Source organism: Mastigoproctus giganteus, chromosome 14 (genome assembly GCF_048544385.1).
Source record: "Mastigoproctus giganteus isolate SK-2022 chromosome 14, ASM4854438v1, whole genome shotgun sequence".
NCBI lineage: Eukaryota > Metazoa > Arthropoda > Arachnida > Uropygi > Thelyphonidae > Mastigoproctus > Mastigoproctus giganteus.
In genome coordinates this window covers 21979409-22003004 of record NC_143588.1, presented here as the reverse complement: position 1 = coordinate 22003004, position 23596 = coordinate 21979409, and the positions used below count along the sequence as shown (strand labels likewise).

At 36.9% G+C, this 23596-nt stretch overlaps 2 protein-coding genes across 4 annotated transcripts in view; one reads left to right on the top strand and one right to left on the bottom strand.

Annotated features, from left to right (window-relative positions):
- The window catches only part of LOC150075010 (methylosome protein WDR77-like), a 136854-nt gene extending 122983 nt beyond the window's left edge, over nt 1-13871 (top strand). For all 3 annotated transcript variants that reach the window (XM_090388925.1, XM_090388924.1, XM_090388923.1), the window contains 2 exons: nt 6667-6741; nt 13566-13871. In XM_090388925.1, coding sequence (XP_090245051.1) covers nt 6667-6741; nt 13566-13710 — 220 coding nt within the window. In that variant the 3' untranslated portion in view covers nt 13711-13871. The remainder of the gene's footprint in view (nt 1-6666; nt 6742-13565) is intronic.
- The window catches only part of Cortactin (cortactin), a 312424-nt gene that overhangs the window by 30792 nt on the left and 258036 nt on the right, over nt 1-23596 (bottom strand). The window lies entirely within an intron of this gene.

Genomic DNA, 23596 nt, shown 5'->3' with positions numbered 1-23596 from the left:
TTTGTATTAAAAGATTTTACCCAACACCTGTATTATATCAAAGTTGCACTGCATGTATTCAGTGATGAGTTGCCAAAATCTTAACAACCAGTTCTCTATAATAATAAAAAAAGTTCTGATTTTAGGGATGTAACACAGTATGCTGTTAGATAAGAAGAGAAACACATGGATTAGGCAACAAACTCAAGTAAAGGACATTCTTATCAAAACTAAAATGGTGTTGGGCAGGACACATAGCTCAAAGACATGATGACAGATGGACTAAGAAAATAACAGAATGGTACCCAAGAGGAGCTAGAAGAAAACCTGGAAGACAACGGTGGAGATGGATAGATGAAATTCATGAGTTTGTGGGTGGTAAATGGATGGCCATTGCACAAAACAGAAGGAACTGGAAAGTTGCTGGAGAGGCCTTCATCCTGCAGTGGATTAAAAATGGCTGATGATGATGAACACAGTATGTATTTTTTTGTACTTTTCTCCATAGGAAGTGCCAGTGCATTGAGCTATTCTGAATCATACTTAACAATATTAAAAAAACATTACATGTTTATTACAATATAAAAAGTATTAATTACATAAATTTAAAATATGTTCATTTCAAACAAAGAAGATATAAAGAAGAGATGTATGAATAAGCAAACCATAATGATGTTTAAGAAAGAAATGCCTATCATTCTTGTATTATTATTATAAACCTTCTCTCCTTTTTATGAGATTTTTCTGCCCCGTGATGGGTATTGGTACCAAGTGCATGGAGTGGTTGGTTGGTTGTTTGGTTACTATTATTATTACTGTTGGTCAAGGAACTCTCTTACTATCCTAGGTGTTCAGGATCATGACTTTCTGGAGAGTTCCATGTAAGTGTTCTCTGGGAGGTCTATTGTTGCTAGATTCTTATGTGGGGGCTCTTTTCCACCGTGCTGGTGGTTGACACAGTGATCAGGATAGGCATTACTTGTTTCATATGCCACATATCTTTGACTTCCTGATCTTTTCCTCATAGTTCATGGAGGTTGCAGTTGTAGGGCACTGTTGTAGTCGATCAGGTAGGTGGCCATTTCATTCTTGTCAAAAAGGGTTTTGTTCTGGTCTGTTGTGACTTGGCAATTATAGTCATAGATGCTGATATGCCATAAAACCTTTAAACAAACAAACAATCTAATCTGTTGTGTGGGATCGGTCCATTATGATAGCATGGTCCCAGTATAGTCTGTGAGTAGTCTCTAGTACAGCCTGAGGCTTGTGCTTGTAATATGGTAAACTTCCTTTGATCAGCTGGTATTTTTGTGCTAGGTTGGTCTTGTCTGTAAGTGTACTCTGTCTGGGTAATCACACTGCATCCAGCAGTGATGTGCTGATTGTTTCTGGGCCAGGTGGCATCATCGACATCTGTCAGCTGTACACTAGGGTCTTTGGCGATGTAGTTCCTGGTGTTGATTAATTGACTTTGGATGGGCAAGCACTAATCCTTCAGTCCTGGGGAAGAGTTTTCCTTTCGTGAGCCAAGCATTGGAGGACATCTTATCTATGTGGTCTTGATGGAGGTCGTTGTGTCTGCTATGTTCCCACCATTCAGCTTTGATTTTAGTAGGCTTCTAAGTCTGATCATATCAGTGAGTTGGGCCTTCATCTACTTGTGGTCTAACTGGCAGGCCTGTAACATCCCCACAGATTTGTACATATATCTCTCCCTCTGTCATGGCTTCAATCTCTTCACTGGTCTTCAGCTGGTAGTTTCTTCTGACTGGATGTCCTTGATGTAATCCATGGGTCTTGCACTTGTCTAGGCCAAACGGCATCCTGATGTCAGTGCACAACTCTTCTGATCCAGAGTAGCTGTTGGAGTTCATTCTTGGAGTTTGATGTCATTCATGTATATCAGGTGAGAAAGGGTGTACAGGTTCTTCCTCCCTTCTTTTAGGGTACATCTGTATTTACTGTTATTGAAAATGGTGGACATGATGCTGTATTCAACAGGGTTGAGTGCTAGACAGAACCATAGTGGGCTCAGAGCATCCCCCCATGGAAGATTCCTCCTTTGATGGGTATTGGATGTCCTTGATGTAATCCATGGTCGTGATGTTCTAGTCCGTGATGGTGGTCCTCCATTTTTCCCCAACTGCTGCTAGGAAGTGTGTCACCGTTGGGTTGACTTTGTAGATCTATCAACCAGCTGTGGGGCATGGAGTCGAAGGCCTTGCATTTGATTTTAGCAGAGTTCTCAGTCTCTGATGGTATCAGTGAGTTGGGCCTTGATCTCCTTGTGTTCTTACTGGTGGGCCTGCAACATCCCCAGAGATTTGTATGTATATCTCTCCCTCTGTCATGGCTTCAATCTCTTCACCGGTCTTCGGCTGGTAGTTTCTTCCGACTGGACGTCCTTGATGTAATCCAGATGTAGGCCATGTACAGGTTGCAGTGCTTCTTGTAAGCTTGCTCCTTAATTGTAGCACAGTGGGCAACTGCTCCTTGCATCCTCTGCTGCTCAGCCATGATATTCTGGCTCTTCAAGTGACCTGATATCTTCTTAATTATGCAGCTGGTCAGGATCTTGTACATTGTTCAGAGACAGATGATTGGTCTATACTTTTCTGGGTTTGTGGCGTCTTTGTCATTAGCCTTCAGGTAGATGATTCCTTGAGTCAGACTCTGGGATTGTGTCAGGGTGCATTATTGTCTGGGTGAACTGCTCTGCTGTGTGCCTGTGTATGCAGTTGAACTTCTTATGCCAGTAGTTGTGGATATTATCTATTCTTGGAGTTTGCCAGTTGTGGGATTTCCTGTTGTACATCTTCCTACTGAATCTCCCATCTCTTGTACTTCCTTGGTTTTCTTCCTTTCTAGATCCATCCATGGGGTCACGACCTTTATGGCTAACTTCACTGCTCCGCAGGTTTCCCCAGAACTCTTCGTACCTTCTGGTTTGGGTGTGGGTCCATTGCCTTCCTTTTCCTCTTGTCCCACTTTCTTGTAGAAGGCTCTCTAGTTTTCATCAAATGTTCTGTTTTCCTCTTGCACTCTCACTGCAACAGCAAAGTCTCTTGTTCAGTGCCAGGAATTTCTGCTTGAAGGTGTCAAGGTATTCTTTGATCCTCTGATTATAGGTCTCATATTTGCTGTAGGTGTTGTCTTTCTTGAGGACATCCTTCACTTTTCTGATCAGCTTCTTACCTCTGTTACCCCACTGGTATTGGGTCAGTTGGCCTATCCTCACTTCTTTCTCTTCCCGCATCTGCTGTAGCCTTATTCACAGGCTGGTGGTTCCTTGTCTTTGCATTCTGTGTTATGCTGGTGTCTGGTTTTCCTTCCATTAATCCTGGTGGCTGCTACAGCAGCACAGTAAATGGCTGAACAGATGGTGTTACTTTGTTGTTGTTGAGATTATCTGGTATCATCATCATCATTATTATTATTATTATTATTACCTTGTATTATTATCATTCTTGTGTAAACAGGCAGCCAGGAAAACCTATGGAGTCCTGTCGATGATATATCGAACATTATCCTGTAGAGAAGTGTAGGTCATAGTCCCACTGTATAAGGCAATTGTAAAACACATTTGGAATATGTTCAAGTATGGGAACCTCATCTGAAAAAAGATATTGAGCTTCTTTAAAGGGTCCAAAGATGGGAAACTCACATGTTGATATTGGCAAAATGGAAACAATACAAGAAAAGACTGATTGTGTGGGCTAAAGAATTTGGCAACAAGGCACATTAGAGGGGACTGATTGAGGTTTATAAGGATGTGGGGCGGGAGTTAGTAAAATGAATGAAGGGGGCATTTTTATGTTATAAAGAATTCCAGAACTCAGAGGCATAAATTAAAATTACAGGGAAAGAGATTTAGACTAGATCCTAAGTTTTCTTTTAGCCAGTGAGTAGTTGATTGCTGGAACAGGGTTGCCTTTGTAGGTAGTTGTGGCTCACAATTTGAATAAATTCAAAGGTCAACTGGATAGTTTGCAAAAAAATTTTTTAACCAGCTCTGGCTCATCACTGCCTGTATTAATACATATTGAAATATGTGATGTTCATTGTGAAAAGTACTAATAGTTGAAAGTGCAAAATTTCGTACCCCCCCCATACTAGTTCTAATATCTTTTATTATATACTGTTTAATGCTTATCTACACTTAATTTTTAGGATTTTATATGTACTATATTTATTTTTATTTCTATTGTTTAGTTGGTCAATTTGATTATATTAAAATATATTTACTAATACTTTTTTAGATAAAATAAATCTTAATATAAGATTTTTAATTATTTATTTTGCATATTTTGTAATTTCCTTTGCTAAGGGCCTGAAATCCAGAAATTCCCAAAATTCAGAAAGTGTAGTCCCAAGCTCTTTGGATAAAGGGTCAGGTAATTTATGATTATACAGTAATACCCCGACTTACGCGAACTCGGAGTTACGCGGTTCTTGATTTTTTCGTTTGGCAATGCTGCCGCCCACTGTCTTCAAGGTCGTTTTTCATATGTTATCGATATACGGTGCGACGGCGGAGAATGAGAGCGAAAGATGAACAAAATTCAACTTTGCTGCTTTTATGTTTTTTATATCAGTGAAGTGGAAACACATTTCACCATAATAACGTAAAAACCAACACAATTCCAGCTATCGGTATAATCGCAAATGCAATTAGATCGAGTTTACTACCAGTTTATAACAGATTTCACTAGCAGAAACGCAACTGGACTTTTATTGTTTTATGGTAGTAACCCCTAGAAATGTGAGGTGTTAATAGTGTATCTCTGCCTTTATGGTGTTGTTTATTCAGTTGCTACATGCGCGCAGCTTTATTTATGCGTATCAAGCGTGCCTCCTCGTTTTGTAATTGTGCTTTATTCCCTAAAAATGAGTAAAATACTTAATTAAAAGGTGTGAAAAGGAAGCGTCCTGGTGAAGACACTGCAGATTCAGAGAGAAAAAGAAAAGCAATTATCGATAAACAGAGGCGGACTGGATCAAAAATTCTTACCTGGGAAAATTTATAGTGGCCTCATACTATGGTTTATGGCCAAAATCACACTGGCCCACCGGGGTTTCCCCGGTAAGGCTTATGGCCAGTCCGCCTCTGTCGATAGAGAAAAAATATGAAATTGTGAAACGCTTTGAGCGAAATGAAAGACCATGTGATATTGCACGTGCTACAGGCCTAAATGAAGCAACGGCGAAAAGCACATGACAATTGCAAACTTGACAAGTTGAAAATTGAAAAGGGCTCAATTGTAAAGGGCTTAAAAATTTTAGAAAACATAGACTCCAACGTAGAACGCGTTATAGCTACAAAGCAAGGAATAAAAAAATTATTAGCTTGCTACGAAGAAATTCTGCGTGAAAAAAAGAACGCGCTATGTCGTCAGACGAATTTGTTAGATTTTATGAAGCCATCGACATCGAAATAACTTTTTAACGTAAGTAATTTGTTTTTTTAATACATATTTTGTATTACTATGTATAAAGAACTGCAATTTTATTAATATTTTTCTTCTAAACTAGTGTTTATATTAGTCCTTGGTCCCAATTAAGCAAAATTTATATGTATTTATATGCAAAGTTGTACCCCGACTTACGCGAATTCGACTTACGCGATTTTCGTCGGACCCACCTTTCGCGTAACTTCGGGGTATTACTGTACTTTAAAAAAAAAAAGAAGAAAGAAAGAAACTTCCTATCTGGCTTCTACCATAGATATTGTGAAAATAACAAAGAAAAATTGAAGAACTGATTTAATGATAGTATATTTCTAGTAAGTTCCTTCCCATATGAAGCTTTAACTCTGTTAGAAGGGTAGTAAGTAAAACAATAAAGAAGAGCTTCTCATTCTCTATGATAATATAATTGGTTAAACACTTGTCACTCATTTGGTTCTTCCTTAATTTTAGTCATTCCTCCAAAAACAATTATTTGAAGATATAAAAGGTTGAGTGGCCTTCTAGAATTGCTTTCTTGATTGTCTAATGGACATGTAAGTTAAAACCTAAGAATGGGTGCTTTGGTTTATTTTCTTCACCAATCAGTGGGAAAGAAATAGTTTTAAGATGGGGCACTTTAAAACTTTATTCTTAATTATAACCTGTATTGGATAATGTTAATAAATAATATCTTAATTTCATCATCCATACTGTCCAAAAAAAGTTTCCTGTTCCTATGTCCTACTTCTCAGAGTAATTAAGCAGGCAAAATTGTAGCTAAAACCAAAGCTCTGTCAAAAATTAACACAGGAGTGAACACACAAACACATGGCACACATTTTGCACAAGCATGGTGCCACAAAGAATTTTTTTACTGCTCAACTTTTCCAATCAAAGAATTGATAATGCACATCAATTGGAATTTTTTTTTTTTTTTTTTTTTATCTATTCTTTTGGAATAGACTTCAGAGCCTGCATAAAGTTGAATATCTCAATTGTGGCCAGGATTTCATTTTTTAAATGAACTAAAAGTCTTTCTGAGGCAGATCTGGTGAATAGGACGAGCGATCAGATTGTATAAAATATAGTTTTGGGTTAATTAATTTGTGGAAACTGCAGTGGTGAAGAAGATGGGGCTACAGATTGAATATACTTATAAAAATTGTAATAATTTTTTAATTCAGTTTCATATTTATGTATTTTTCTATGTATAAAGAAATGTATAATTCTTTTATTCCAGTTCTTTGCTAGCATCCTGTGCTGGTGATGATACTGTTAGAGTTACTGAAGTTGGCAAGGACAGGACAGAATCTGTGTAAGTAAAATAATAACTAATTTAAAAAACTGAAATATTAATTAGAATTAGTATTGGCAACGTGGTGCAAGGAAGCAATGCTTATATCTTTGGCAAAGGATGCAAAGAAAAACAGCAAAGAGTTCTTTACTTAATGTAAACTCTAGAAGGAAAGGGATGAATCAGAGTGGTCCACTTGATATTGATGGGTCAACTGTTGATGATCCTGCTCAGGTAGCTAGCAAACTGAATCAGTATTTTGCATCTACATTTACACATGAGGAGTTATTTAATAATAACTCTTCATATTTCACTGTACAATTCTATTAAATAATAGAATTGTGCAGTAAGATATGAAGTAATAAACTCTGGCAGTGAGCTAAATGATTTTGTAATAAAACTGAGAGCAAAGCTGAGCAGAAGCTGTTGAAGATAAACATAAGAAAGGCAGCAAAGGAAGTAAGCAATCCCTTAGCCATAATTATGAACGCTTCCTTGGACTCTGGGGAGAGGTACCCATGGACTGGAGATGTGCAAATGTGACCCAAATGCACAAAGGAGAATCAAAGGGCGACACAAGTAATTACAGACCTGCTAGTTTGACTTCTGTTTCAGGGAAATTAATGGAGGCACTAGTCAAAGAAGCACTGTAGGATCATCTAGACAAGTCTTCAGTTATAGTTCAGACACAGCATGGGTTTTTTAAGGTGAAGTCTTGTCTGACCAATTTGATTGGATACTCTGATGTGGTCACAAAGGAACTGAATGCAAAGAATAATTTTGATATCATACTTGAATCTTAGGAAGGCTTTTGATACTGTTGCACTTGGGAGATTGCTGTACAAATTGGAGCAGTGTGGCATTGGGGACAAATTGCTGCTATAGATAAAGGGGTGGTTGAGTAGGAGAAGACAAATTTGATTTTATTTTGGGTTTACTGGTGCAACAGTAACCTAGGCTCTAATGTGCCAACCACGACGAGAAATTACCACAGAGAGTGGTAATCAATGGACACTGCTCTTTTTGTGGACTAATATTATTAGTCCTCCAGGTATTGGGTCTATTGTTGTTTTCTGTATTTATTGAATGATCTTGATGCCTAATTTTGTAGACGATACGAAGGTTGGCATGGTTGTTAATGACAGTACACTACTGCAACAGGATCTAGAAGAAAAAAAAGTTGAGCAGATGGGCTGAGAGATGGCAACTGAAGTTTAACATTGACAAATGTAATGTACTGCATATGGGTAGAAGTAACCCCAGAGTAATGTATCAACTGTGTGGTACTACACTCAGGGTGGTAGAGAATGAAAAGGAACTGGGGGTAATTGTGCAGTGAGATATGAAGTTTTCTGAGCAGTGCAGATGGTCTGCAACAGTAGCTCATGGTGTCTTGTCAAAAATATACAGGAATTTTCCTAGCTGGAATAAGGAGGTGATCATTCCCTTGTATAAGGCCACACCTTGAGTACTGTATATAGGTCTGGAGGCCTCATTTTAGGATGGATGTAGAGCTGCTGGAATGAGTACAGAAGGGCAACAAGATTAGTGAATGGAACAAAGGGTTGCTCTTACGAAGAAAGGCTTAAATCTTGCAAATTACAGTGTCTGGAGACTAGTTACGTGCGAGGTGATCTGATTGAGCTTTGAATGGTTTGAGCAAGGTTAATGCTGATGGGATTCTTCCTCTTGCCCAGATTAATTGCCTGAGAGACATATTCAAATTGAGGAAAGACAATTGTAGAATAGATGTGCAGAAATTTGCCTTTAGCCAGTGGGTTGTTGATTTCTGGAACAAACTTTGATCTGTTGTAGAAGTGGACAGTTTGAAAAAATTCAAGGCAGAACTAGAGGAGCAAATGGTTGGGTGAAATGAGTTGGTTTTTTTTTTTTTTTTTTTTTTTTGGCTGATGCTGTATAAGGTTGCTTTCTTGCATCATATGCCTCTATTAATACTAATATAGCACCAGCTGAAAAGAAAAAAAAAAAAAACAAACTTAATTTTCCACCTTCCAATAATTTATCTAAACCTTTCTTAAATTTACATTCCTCCACAATGCAAGGCAGAAGTTTATTCCACCAATCCATTAGTCTTTGGATGAATTCAAATTTCTTCAACCATCCTTTTATAATTTAAATTTATGCCACTTTGTGTTTCATCTTAGAAAGATTAAAGATTCATCAGCATTTAGTTTACTTAACCCTTTTAAAGCAGTATACATTTTAGTACACCACACAAATGCCTACTTTCCAGAGATTGCAGGTTACAAAACCCCAGGCTTTATTGATAGGAATATCCTTCTTTGCTCCCCAAAATAATCCTGTTGCTCTTCTCTGCACTCATTCCAACAGACTTTCCTTTCTAAAACGAGGTTTTCAAGCCTAATGGGGTATTCTAGATGGGACCCAACCATTGTCTTATACAACAGGATGATCACCTCCTTGTCTTTGTTCACAGAACCACATGAGTTGTTCTAGTATACTATTTGTACTGCTCAGAGAATTACATGTCAGACTACAATTATCTATAGATCTTTTTTTATAAGCCACTTATATATCATCCAAATGGCATGTTATTCTGGAATTAGTGTTATCCAAATACATTTTTCTATACATTTCTTAGTTTATATAGATTCTCTTGAAGTAACGTAATTTGATTACCCAATAACTGTGTCCCCTTTGTATCATATCACTAATATTAAGAACAGTAAGAGGCCCATCACTGACTCCTGCAGAGCCCCACTCATCACATTATTCCATGAACAGCAATGGCCATTTGTAATCACCCTTTGTCACCTGCTACCCAGACATCCCTTTTTGAATATTATAACTTGTTCCTAATGCCACATTGATTTAAACATTAATTTACATGTAGTGCACTATCAAAGGCTTTATGGAAATCTAAGTATACAATGTCAGAATTATTCTTTGTATCCAGATCCTTTGTGACAGCTTTACTAATCAGGATGGCAGAGTGCGATCTACCATTAACAAACCCATGCTATGATTGACATACAGCTGCTATGACCTTGCATTGCTTAACTATTGATTCCATTATTTTCCCTGACACAGGGTTTGTAGTTACCCACTTCCCCCTCTAACCACACCTATGAATTATATTCATAGGTGTGGTTAGATGCATTTGCACATCTCCAGTCTGCAGGTACTTCTTCTAAATCTAAAAGTGCTCTCATTATTATGGATAAAGGTTTGCTTACCTCTTTTGTAGCTTCTTGTAATATATTTGGATAGATTCTATCAGCCCAGGTGCTTTCTTCACTTGTAGAATTTCTCTTCCTGCTTTCTGTTATTATAAAGCATTGTTAAATATTATAACTCCCACTCAATATCAGACAAGGCTTCTGCTAACTAGCCCTATCCATAAAAACTTCATGTGTGAATGCAGATGTTAAGATATTTATTCAGTTATCGGCAATCTCGGTAGGAGATAACAGTTAAGCCATTCATATCCAGTGGGCCAAATGTGGTTCATCCCTTTCCTGCTAGTATTAGCATATACAATGAATTTCTCACTGCTTGATGGAACATTGCTGATAACCTGAGTGAGTTTTCAATCCACAACTTCCATTTGATAACTGGAAGTTAAAATCCCCATGTCTTTGCACGCTCATTTTTTGTTTTCCCATAGTCTGCCTTAGCCTGCCTAACATCCCTGATGACTTATTGCAGGACTCTATATATCCCCTGCCAATTTGAAATCATCCCATGCATTTTTCTTCTTTGTCACAACTCATCAAGCCATTTTGGTCTGAATCTTGAACGGCATCTCTTAGCAGTTATAAAAGATAGTGCCTCTGTGATTCCCTCTGAACTTCCCATTTGGAATGTAGATTTTTTTAACAGAATGAGTTGGTCCTACTGAAAGGCATTTCAAAAATCTGAACCCATTATAATCACCTTTGCAAAAGAAAAATCCCTTCTCTTTACCCTTGATAGCAGTCCTTGAAGGTTCTTAATAAATGATGGAACATTGCTAATAACCTGAGTGAGTTTTCAACCAACAACTTCCATTTGATAACTGGAGGTTAAAATCCCCCATGATAAGACATTCTAATTTGCTGGCCCACTTTATTTGTGTCTATAGTTGTTCATCATACTCCTCAGCCTATAACGACACCAACTTTCATTTTTGTACTTGTAACCTATATCTTATTGGTTGTACTATTAACCTTCCTTAACTTCAGACAAGTGGTCAAGCACAAAAGTTAGTAATGCATACATGTTTGAATAGTTCAAGCCTGCTTGACTGCTAAATACAGTTAATGAGTGTATTCATTGTCAAAATAATTAATTGTAAACTCCTATAACCTAGTAATCATGCCAGAGTACAAACAATAACTTTTTTTTGTAACCAACATCCAAACTTTGCTTCTTAACCAAAAATCTGAGGAGCATCATCTCATGCTCAGTTAATAAAAACTATTGTAGCATTTCTGGAGCAATTTAAAAAAAAGCTTCAGCTGTACTGGAAGCATCAAGTAAGCCAATGCGCATTTAATTATAGTCTGGTTTAGAAGCCTCCGTAGCCAAGTGGTCAGAAGCGGGAGTGCAGTTGCACATGCCCTTTGAGTAGACCAGGGTCGAGCCCCTGACTGCTGAATACGGTTGATCTGCCAACACCTGCACTGGACCAGTGTGGCAGTATGGTCCATTTCCCTCAACATGAATTTTTGAGGAGGCTTAATGGCTGCAGGTTTTTTTTTTTTTTTTTTTTCAGAAGACTAGAGTAGCACCTCCATCATCCCACTCATTTGGCAAAAAAATTAGTGATAATTATGATTCAACTGAAGTTGAATTTGAAATTTTTTAATAAAAAATTCTGGAGCAATTTAAAAAAAACTTCAGATGCACTGGCAGCAACAAGTGATCCAGTGCTGCATTTAATTATTAGTCTGGTTTAGAAGACTAGAGTAGCACCTCTAGCCTTCAGTTATGGATGGATAAATTATTTCTGAACTTAGTACAGCTAGTGAAAGATTTTCTACAGTAGCATTTCTAATCCAAGAAAGAAGGATGCAGCTGAACCTGGAAACTGCTGATGATGTTTTCTTTTTGCACAGAAACTTAAAAAATGTGTAAAATTAATTATGATGATGTTTTCTTTTTGCACAGAAACTTAAAAAATGTGTAAAATTAATTATGCTATGAATATATTTCAGTTATATTTTTATTTGTTTTTTAACTTTTTATATAGATTTACCTCGTTAATTTATTACATTATTATTGCTGTATTAAGACAATTTCTTAGTACATCAGTTCATTGTGTGTGTTGTTGTTAGTGGATTGGGTTCGGGTGTAGGTATAATACAATGAAACAATGCAAGATTCGGCTACTCAGCAGTGCCTCTCGTGTACTGCTCAGAAACATTCCCATTCTACTCATTTCGCAAAAAAATAGTGATAATTATGATCAACTTCGGCTGAATTTGGAATAGCAGATTTTTAGATTCTGAAAAATATTGACAATTTGAGAATAAATATTTACTATTACGTTAAATATTTCTTATTTTATTTATTTATTTATTTATTTATTATTAATTTTAAAATAAGTGCTATTTGTCAGAACACACTTTTGGTACAATGAAATGAGCCATGTTTTTGCTGTAAGGGAATTTTACTGTAGAGTAATTTACTTATTGCTTAACCTTATAACAGCTAAAGACTGGTTACAGTCAGTGAAATGAATTTGTCAATATTCTAAATAATACAGTTTGTGTAAATTTTGCATTCTACTGAGATGTGTAATAGTGATTTATGGAACAACTTCATGGATTATAATTTATGTGAAGAAAAAAGTACTAAAAATTTTGCATTCAGTGTGAATAAAATTATCAGATATGTTTGGATGTGCAGTAAGCTTTTGCACATATTAACACGGAGACTAGTGACTGGAGGTTCATTCAACCCATTTGCTAAAGGCATTAAAGTTATTTAAAACTAAACATGTAATTACTAATGTGTATCCCAAACGTAAGCTGAACGTATGGAAAAGTCAATAAATACAGTTGCAAACTGCATGTGCTGTTTGTATTGGACATTGAGCTCAGTCTAATTGAACTTGAACATGCCTGAAGTCAAGTGAATGGCTGCATTGCTGCTGAGAATGGAGCAGATAGAATTGCAAAAGGTAGATCTTGCAGATGCACAAAATTATTACAGCAAGTATTTGGTTATGTTATGTTTTGCATGTACTAAAGGTGAAAAAAGAAATGTGGCAATCACATAGAATGACTAATAACGATAGTTTAAACTTTACTAGAAGGATTTTATACGGCAGCACAATGGAGCAGTGGCAAATTAAGTGGAATAGAGGAGTTAACACAAACATATGCATACGAAGAAATCAGAAAATTATAATCTCTCCCCCTCTGCTGATATACAATTTACAAAAAATAAACTAACCATTATAATTATGCTCACAGAACAAAAATATAACTAATGATGAATATTACAAAGAAAAGGCACATGAAACAAGTCTATTATAATTCACAGTTAACCAGTCAGGCATTATTATTTCAACAAGTCATTAAAATTAGCAATTAATTACACATCATGCATGTATACATATACTTTAAAATCCACATCCTGCCATCCCTCCTTGAAAATATTGTTCTTTCCATATCATTCTCTACACAAAAATTTGTTAATCCCATACAGCTAATAGTGACTTTACTTGCTGTCACAAAGCATAAATATTTGACTGTATTTTAAAACTTTTTTGGTATCTCAAATACCTTTATATAAACATTAAGAAGGTTTAGTTAATGTTGAGAAATTGGTAGGTAAATTTTAAGTTTTAATTTATTAAACTGGTCTTTTGATAGTTATGAAAATAATTCGCATGAGGATTATGTTCGTGATTTATTGTGGATTTCTGAAGATACTTTGTACAGCTGTGGTTGGGACAAACAAGTGAAGAAACATATTGTCAATGCAAATATGGAGCTTAATAATGGATCAGAATCATAGAATTTTCTATAAACAATTTAGTATAATTGCAAAATCAAGTAAGTATACTATATCTGTATGTTTCCAGTCTGGAAACCATCATTTTCAGAATGCTTCACGGAATTAATTGCTAAAGAAATCATAATTATTTAATGTGAGAAATAATCAGTCTTGTGTGCAAAATGGTGATAAAAGGAATGTATAATGGAATATGTATAATAAATAAACTGTTAACATTCATTTCATATTTGGTATTCTAAAGTTGTCAGCAGCCAGGTGCAATTTGAGGCCAAAAAAATACAGGATGCTAATAAGTAATTTCTGGAATATTATTTTATATTTTTACATAGATACTTGTAAATCTTTCCAGATGTTTGCTGATATGTAAATTAAAACACTATTGTTACCTCAATTGCTGAAGACAGCATATAAGCAAAAAAAAAAAAATGATGAAATTAAATTTAAAGCACAGTATTCTTTGAAAAGGTGTAACTGCCTGTAAACATGAAAGGAAATCCCTACTGCAATAACCTAATGGGCAAATACAGATGTCCACTATGAAGAAAATAACATAAGAGAAAGTTTAAGGGAACTACAGTGGCCCCAAAGTTTCTTTTGTTATTGGTGTCTAACCAGTGTACTTAACTAATGAAAATGGGGAGGGGCTTTTTTTGTGAAACATGTTCAAGTGCCACAAGGCCCATTTGTAAAAATTTTCACATTTATTTCTCCAGTTCATATGAGGTTGAGTCACGTGGTGTAATTATTTTACCTTATGGAAAAAACTAAATAATTGCGATGTGAGATAATATTTGAGCTCCCTCAGGCCACTTGAAGTATCCGTATGATACAGTGGTTAGTAAAGCCCACAAACTATCTCAGTGTGGACTGACAAACAAAGTGAAATATTTTGTTTGATGGGCTTCTGTGATAAAAATAAACCAAAAAGGTAGGGATATGTTGGCAAAGGTTTGCACAATGGCTTTAACTGGACTAATACCATTTTTATATTTTAATAAATTTTCCTTTCTTAAAGTTCATATACATACACCCATAATTTATTTAGAAATATATGTTTATAAATTTAAAATATTCTTTGTTTTTTCTAAGAAAAACCCTTAGACTTTTTCTGATATCCAACTTGAAGTGCTTATGCTTCTTTTCTAGCTGCACATAAGCATTGAAGTGCTTAAGATCATTTCTGCAGCAGCTTAATGCTGCTTGCATCTGTAAATTTTGCTTCCATAACATTGAACTGAATTTTGAATTAAATGACTTATAAATGCCTTCCGTGAATTTTGCTTTCTAGTAGTCAGTTTCAGAATCTCTTCTGTGTAGTCAGCCTTGAAAAGAGCATGCATCTATGTGCCAAAAAAGAGATGTCTGGACAGTTGACTTGAGTTTATTAGTGGGACTCAAATTCCTTTAATATCTTCTAGTACTGTAACACTCCACTATACTATGGTTGCTGGAAAAGGAACTGGGAAGTAAAAATTCATGTTTTGCAGACTGTTTATCTGTGACCTTTTAGGTAGAACATATTCCTTTTCATACATGTTGATAAGTATCTTGCTTTATCATTTTCCCTCATCCACGTAAGATGCCATGCAGTAGTTTTAGTAGTACTGATTAAAAACTGTTAGCCTCAACTTGTGAGGGCAACTTGTTCCAGCTATCAACAACTTGCTGGATAAAAGAAAACTTCTTACAATCATTCTCAGATAGATTATTACTCTATAATCTCCTGAAAATGTAGGGTACTAGTTTTAAATGCTGAAACTGGTTTCACTGCATTTCCTTTTATAACACCCTGTATTTTCTAGTTGAAGAGTTTCTTTGGCCATGGCTTGAACTGAAAATAATAATCTATCCTCTCATTTTATATGGATTTTCATCTGTGTTATTACTAATCTCTCATTCTCTAACCAGTTTTGACTTAAATTTAAATTCAATATATACCTCCCTATGGCATCATCATTATTAATAATTTCTATAATTTATTTCTATTCTCTTATGTAATTACTATTTGCATTTTATTTTCATTTTTAATGTATATAATAAACTTAGTTTTTCACCTTATTTGAACTTTTATTCTTTCTTGTTTCTTATTATTATTCTTTACATCTCATACAATTGGCAGTCTATGCAAACTGCACTTCTATTTTCATGCTTAATTCATTTTTAATTGTGTGTGTGTGTGTGTGTGTGTGTGTGTGTGTGTGTGTGTGTGTGTGTGTGTGTGTGTGTGTGTGTGTGGATATATATATATATATCGTGTAGTAGATGTAGAGGCTGGAAGAAATAATTTGAATAAAATAGATATATCCAAGCAAATCTATAGAGTACACAATTATTAAACCTTAAATATCTATTGTAACGAAATGAATTAAATTAAACAAGGCATATTGCTGTATACTGCCCATTCTTAATGATTTTTTCAAGATTAAGAGAAAGGTGGCAACATGTGTGTGTGTCCTTTATTTCTGTTATAATCTTTATGCAGGCAATAATATATACTAGATAGGTGAAGATTGGAATTCTAAAAAGGAAATGCAAAATAAAATACAATGGAATAAAACTTACTATTTCCATTGGGGGGGGGACATAAACATTGCCACTTGCAACTCTCAAATTAAAGTGAATATGCTGCCAGAAGGACAGTAGCAACCTTGAAATAAAAATAAAAAATTGTCCAGAATAGCCAAGTGTGTGTTGTTTTTTTTTTTAATTTTTTAAATTAAAGGCATATGTGATGAAACCCAGCTGTAGATTAGTATTAGTAGACGCATTTGATGCAAGAAAGCAAGCTTATGCAGCATCAGCCAAAAAAAAAAAAAAAAAACTTCCACTTCACCCCTCTGTTCGTTCAAAATACCTGTCCAGCTGAGCCTTAAACTTATTTAGGCTATCAACTTCCACGACAAGGGATGGAAGTCTGTTCCACCAACCAACCACTCACTGGCTAAAGGCAAATTTCCGCATGTCTATCCTACATCTGTCTTTCCTCAATTTAAATTTATGCCCTCTCAGGTGATTATTCTGAGCGAGAGGAAGAATCCCATCAGCATTGAGCATGCTCAAACCATTCAAGGCTTTATACACCTCTATCAGATCACCTCACTGGTGCCTAGTCTCCAGACACTGTAATTAGGAGATAATAGCTTGTGAAGTAGTAATGCGAATTTTACTGATCTTCGAAAAGGTGAAAAAAGCAAGAATATACAAAGGGTACTAGGAAAGTTTTGCAATACAGCTTTGTTTATTTAATTTTTTCAAAGTAATTTCCTCTACATTCAATACACCTCTCCATCCTCCGAAACCAATCTTTAAACCAGTTCTGCCAAGTTTCACTAGGGAGTAAAGCACACTCGTTGTCCCAAGCCCGTAGAAGGTCCTCATCACTGGAAAACCGCCTCCCTTTTAGCTTCATTTTCACATGCGGGAACAGTGCAAAATCGCAGGGATCAAGGTCTGGACTGTAGAGAGGGTGCTCGAGAAGTTTCAGTCCTGTCGTGGTCAAATATTCGGTGCAGGCTTTGGCGCGGTGAGCTGCAGCATTATTGTGATGGAGGTACCAGGTGTCCATTCTTGACTTTGGCCGCAGGTTCTTCATAGATCCAATGACTTTAGGCAGGCATTGTTCAGTATACCACTTAGCTGTGACTGTCTTCTGCGTGTCCAAAACGACACATTCCACAATTCCACTCGATTTGAAAAATACAGCTATCATTTTCTTCTTTACAGATCGGGATTTTCTGACAATTACGGGTGTGTCGTCATCATCAAAGCCCCAAACTTTGTTTTGAGCCTTGATCGGCAGATCGTAATAGTACAGCCAAGTCTCGTCACCCGTCACGATGTTGTTCACATACCGAGATTGTCCCTTATCAAACTTTTTTAACATCTCCAGGCACCAAGTCACACATCGTGTCATCTGCTCTTCAGTCAGTTGATGCGGCACCCAGAGAGAACAAAGTTTCTTCACGTGCAAATGATCTTGCAGAATCGAACGAATTGCTGGTGCATTTAGGCCCAAAGTATCCTCTATCTGTTGGTAGGTCACTCGCCTGTTTTCGTCAAGCTTTTTCCTCACAGCAGTAACGTTTTCCTCCGTAACTGACGTTCGTGGCCTTCCCGGCTTCTCAGAATCCTCCAGAGCGAAATTTCCCCTTTGGAATTCTCTATACCACCTGAATATTGTTGTACGATGTGGACAATCATCATCTAGTGCAAGAGTCATTTCTTCTAAGCACTGGTCTATGGTTAAACCACGCACGAAATTATATCGCAAAACTGTCCTTATCTCATTTCGTGACCACGATGCCATCGCAAGCACTTTACACTCTCACTACTAATGAATAACTGAGCCCATCGACTTGGCGCGGCACCTACTATGCACGTATGAACATGTCTCAACATGCAGCAACAAGCAGCTTCCTGTGATTCATTGTTGCGTCATATTGCAAAACTTTCCTAGTACCCTTTGTATATATATATATAGTATCCTGTTCACCCTTGGATTTCTCTAATAGAGATATAAAAAGAAAATATGGCAAAAAGTAGAGGAATTGAGATCACTGATCTTCAACTTTCCAAACCTAGTTTTCCATCTACCATACAAGAAGTATACTGTTTCTACATACATGGTGCCTGGCTGTGCCAGGAACCTATACCCAGTTTGTGTGATTAAGGATTAGAGAAAGGTTTTCATTTTATGTCCCAGAATAATAATAGAGCCAACTCATTGAAAAGGCCTCTGGAATCAGGAACTCTGTAATTCATCCGTAATGCTACTAAATAAAGCTGACTCGAATCTGTAAAACGTCTTTATTATGATAATATAAAATAAAATACATGTGTACTGATCGTATAACTGTATATTAAAATAAAATAAATGTTGTATAATAATAATAAAATATATAAAATTAAAAGCGATAAAAGTTGTTAAAATCACTAGAACCACTAACAGAGGGGTTCTCAGCAGCAGCGGCTGCCTTCATCAGCTATATTCAGCAGGATGACCGACAATCTGTATGTACCACATATGTCTCAGCAGGTCTGCAGCATGAACTGTGGCATCTGCACATGGTTCACTTCTCATGCATTGGAACCGGAAAGTGGACGGGTCACTCTAAACCATTTGTGCCTTAGTAGGATAAGGGTTTCAAAGATTGGATGAATGCGACAGCCCTTATCCCTATTAAGACTGTAGTGCTCAGACGAATATATTCTTAAACTCTCCAGCCATTTCCAGTTCCAAAAGCCATGTGCCTTATCCACTATTATGGCTTCTTTAGCAGTAATGCCATGCCCCATTTCCTAGGCATGTTCTGCTAAAGCTGAACCTCCGTAATTTGCAGTCTTAAGGGCTCTATTGTGCAAGTTGCGCATGAATTGTGTAAGGTTGCACAATTCATGTCACAGACCTGCTGAGGCATATGTGACAGATTGTCGGTCATCCTGCAACCACTATAGCTGATGAAGGCAGCCCCGCTGCTGCCCAAAAGCTCCTGTGTTAGTGGTTCTAGTGATTTTAACAACTTCTATCGCTTTTAATTTTATATATTTTATTGTATTTTATTCTTGTTATACAACATTTATTTTATTTTGTTTTAATATTTTAATATCCAGTTATACGATCAGTACACTTATTTTATTTTATATTATCATAATAAAGACATTTTACAGATTCGTGTCAGTGTTATTTAGTAGCATTACAGATGAATAATAGAACCAACTTATGAAAAAATTTCATCTCTTCCATCCCTTCTACTAATATGATGAGATGAGTATTTCATGTCTCTCTCCCATCATTCCTTAAAATGCAATGTATACTCCTGCAATCACTGTAAAAAAAAAAAAAGTACAATGTGGAGCATTAAATAAGACTAACATCAAAAGTGCTTCACTGAAAATATTAATTACAATACTTAATTGGTCTTAATTTGTCCTCCTTTTCAAAAGGCTCTTTTTTTTTTTTTTTTTTTTAAGCCTTTTGAGAAACTGCTGTTTATTCATGGATATCCTCAACTAACTGGAAATGAGTCATCTGAGTGAATTTCAATTTCAGAAATGGAGGTGGAGAGATAAACAGAGTTCAGAGCACAGACATGCAGGAACTTGGTTTTTGGGCAAAAACTGCCAGAATGATATCACATTGAGTGCAGGTCCATTGTGGTAGTTCAGAATGCAACCTTGCAAAATTCTAGTCTTAGTCTCTCTCTCTCTCTCTGAAAGCATAACATGAAAGGTATTAAGGTATTACAACCTATCTACAGTACTCAGTAGTGCATAGGTTGTAGGTTGATAAGACAGAACGTATTTGTTGGCATCACACTTAACATTACTGAATTTCTGTAGATTGTGAATTTTGGGAAATACATGAAGAAGGGTTGTTGCAGAAACAAAAGTAGAAAGAATAAATGAGGAACAGCAACAGTTATTACTGTGAGTTTGGAATTGGAGTGTGAATATACATTGACTAATTAAGATATGTATTAGGAATGGTTTCAAAGAGTTCAATTGCATGAAAATAACTATAAAGCAGAGCATACAGCAAAAACTGAATGTCTGTGTGACAGAGTAGAGTAGACAAAGTTTGTAAGAGAAGGGTAATTAATTAACCTGACAGCGTCTTTTGAGACACAGTCAGGTTAAAGTCTGGTTTGAGCACCTCCTCAGATGTAGGAACAATATTCCATGGTGGAGTAGATTTGAGATTTATAGTTGGTAGTTATTTACAAGAAAAGTAACACAGTGTAAAAAGGAAACCCAGTTTTTTTGATGCAGAAGAACAATGTTTGTGATGTGCTTATGCCAATAGAGGTTTGTAGTCAGAGTAATCCTAATAGAGATATTGTCATAGAAGCCTTGAAAGCATATATACCATTAAGAAAATATAGCAAAAGATGGATTCTGAGATGAATGAATAATGAACTAGCTAGTTGAACAGAGCAGAAAAAGATAGCATGGAAAAGTTATGGAGCAATAAAAAGTACTGAAGCCTATAACAGCTACAAAATGATCTGTAAAAATGTTAGAGGCTGACAAAGGCAGATTACGGGGAATTTTTCTTGTATATTAAGAAGAAAAGAGTGAATCACATCAAACCCTGCTGATGTTGCAAATGAACATTGATATTTACAGAATACCTTTGTGGTGAGACAAAACTGTGCATGTGAAGCTGGAAAGCATGAAATTAGTGATACTGAACATTATTTGTTAGAAAAAGTCCTGGAGTTGATGGTATATACTGAATAATTGTGAGGGAAGCAGCAAGGAGTGTTGGGTGTGTGTTTAGGATTTTTTTGATATTCTCATATACAGGTAGTCGTAGACTTACGACCTATTCGCTTTACGACTGCTACTGCGTCTCGCACCGCGTTTCAGTCTGAACTGAGCATACACACACAAGATTGTTGCTGGAAAGAATGCTATACGCAATTCAACCCCTCTCTTAATTAATGCAGTGCTCTCAGATTTTTCTACTACATTCACACGCCCTATCCTTGTGGTCCCCAAGCCCTGAAGCCTAATGAGAACGGTTGTGCATGTAGCGTCAGCCCACTGCCCAGTAACGTGTGTTTGGTGCAAATAAGCTAGTCTTAATCCGTTTAGTCAGCTTTGCCGTCACAGTCAAACAAAACATCTTACCGATGTATGTATGTCGTGATTCATGCATCTCGATCTCTGTTTGCATACATATTACGTTCACTATTTCTGGTTCAGTTATATTTGTGTTACAATTAGTATTTTTTTAAATGCTAAACATGTCAACCAAGAGGAAAGTTCATATCACAAATTTAAATAAATACACCAACCGTTCTGATTAAAATAGTTTAATACTTAAAAATATAAATATAATAAAATGTACCAAGCAATACAGTGGATACTGTAAAACAATATTTACAAAACTGATTTACTATAAAATAAAATTTATTACGAAAATGTTAAAATACAATAAAATAAGAAAATTAAAAGCGATAAAACAATGATTGTAGCTTTCGGGGGCATCCGCCTCCTTTCTCAACAACAATGCTACTTGGGCAACACATCCTTTAGTATCAGGTTCACGGCACCCGTGGCTGACCAGGCGCATGTTCGGTATTACTTTCACATTTGATGCAAGTACTACACATGGGAAACAGCAACCCCAGAGCAACGTATCAACTCTGTGGTACTACACTGACAGTGGTAGAGAATGAAAGGGACTTGGGGCTGGTTGTGCAGGCAGATATGAAGTTCTCTGAGCAGTGCAGACAGGCTGCAAGAGTAGCTCATGGAGTATTGTCAGTGATATACAGGAATTTTTCCAGCAGGGATAAGGAGGTGATTATTCCATTGCATAAGGCAATGGTCAGGCCACACCTAGAGTACTGTATACAGGTCTGGAGGCCTCATTTCAAGAAGGATGTAGAGCTGCTGGAACGAGTACAGAGAAGGGCAACAAGATTAGTGAATGGAACAAAGGGGTGCTCTTACGAAGAAAGGCTTAAGTTTTGCAAATTACAGTGTCTGGAGACTAGGCACCAGCGAGGTGATCTGATAGAGGTGTATAAAGCCTTGAATGGTTTAAACATGCTCAATGCTGATGGGATTCTTCCTCTAGCTCAAAAAAATCACCTGAGAGGGCATAAATTCAAATTGAGGAAAGACAGATGTAGGATAGACGTGCGGAAATTTGCCTTTAGCCAGCGGGTGGTTGGTTGGTTGGTGGAACAGACTTCCATCCCTTGTGGTGGAGGTTGATAGCCTAAATAAGTTTAAGGCTCAGCTGGGCAGGTATTTTGAACGAACAGAGGGGTGAAGTGGAAGTGGTTTTTTTTTTTTTTTTTTTTTTTTTGGCTGATGCTGCATAAGCTTGCTTTCTTGCATCAAATGCCTCTACTAATGCTAATGCTAATGCTAACATGTGCCAGAACCGGAAGTGGCTCAAGAATGTGGAACCGAGAAGCGCTCATCTCTTGCAAGGACTACAGCTGCCAAGATGGGATGGAGCCGAACACCCCTATCCCTATTTATGCTTCTGTTTTCGGATGAGCCAATCCCCAAACTCTCCAACCACTTACGGTCCCAGAACCTGGTCAAGGATGACAGCATTCTCGGGGGAGACTTGGTGCTGTTTTTCCCAATAATGCTCAGCATTCATGGACTTATTGAACTCTGCGGTCTGTATGGCTCTCACGTGTTCCCCCAGATGGTCTGTTAGTTGCCGTTCTGTCTCCCCCACATAACACTCCCCACAATCTGGGCATCTGATCTCATATATAACCCCACTAACTAGAGTCCCTAGCAATGGGGTCTTCGACCTGTGACACTACCGTGTGCAACCTCCGGCCTGGAAGTTGCACACACCGTGCCTGAAAATCATGAAGCATCCTTGCAGTACGATCTGATAAGCCCAGATAGTAGGGAATATAAACTGTGGTGACTGGAATGGATGGTGTTGTTTCATGATTAGATTGCACATCTCTACTATATTTATCAATGACCCTCTGGGGGTAACTGTATTTTATAAGGTCCGTCCTGACTTGCTCAGTTTCTTTCTCTCTCTCCTCAGAGGTACTACAATGTGTCCTAACCCTACTTGCTTGTACATTACTCCTTGAAATACTAAGGTGGTACTAGAGGCATAACTCTACACCACAACATATATCCTCCAAACTTAAATGAGATCTAGCACTTAAGGTATCATCTTTCTGCAGGGCTAGCTTTACACATTCCACCCCATGTACTATGGGGATACAAATAAATAATAATATTACATCTAACGACATCATTACCTCATTCTCTCCTACATTTTGGTTCTTTATAAAGCTCACAAATTCCACACTATCTTTGATAACAAACACAGATCATCCCACTATAGGGGAAATCAGCTGCGCCAGAAATTTTGACAAAGCATAAG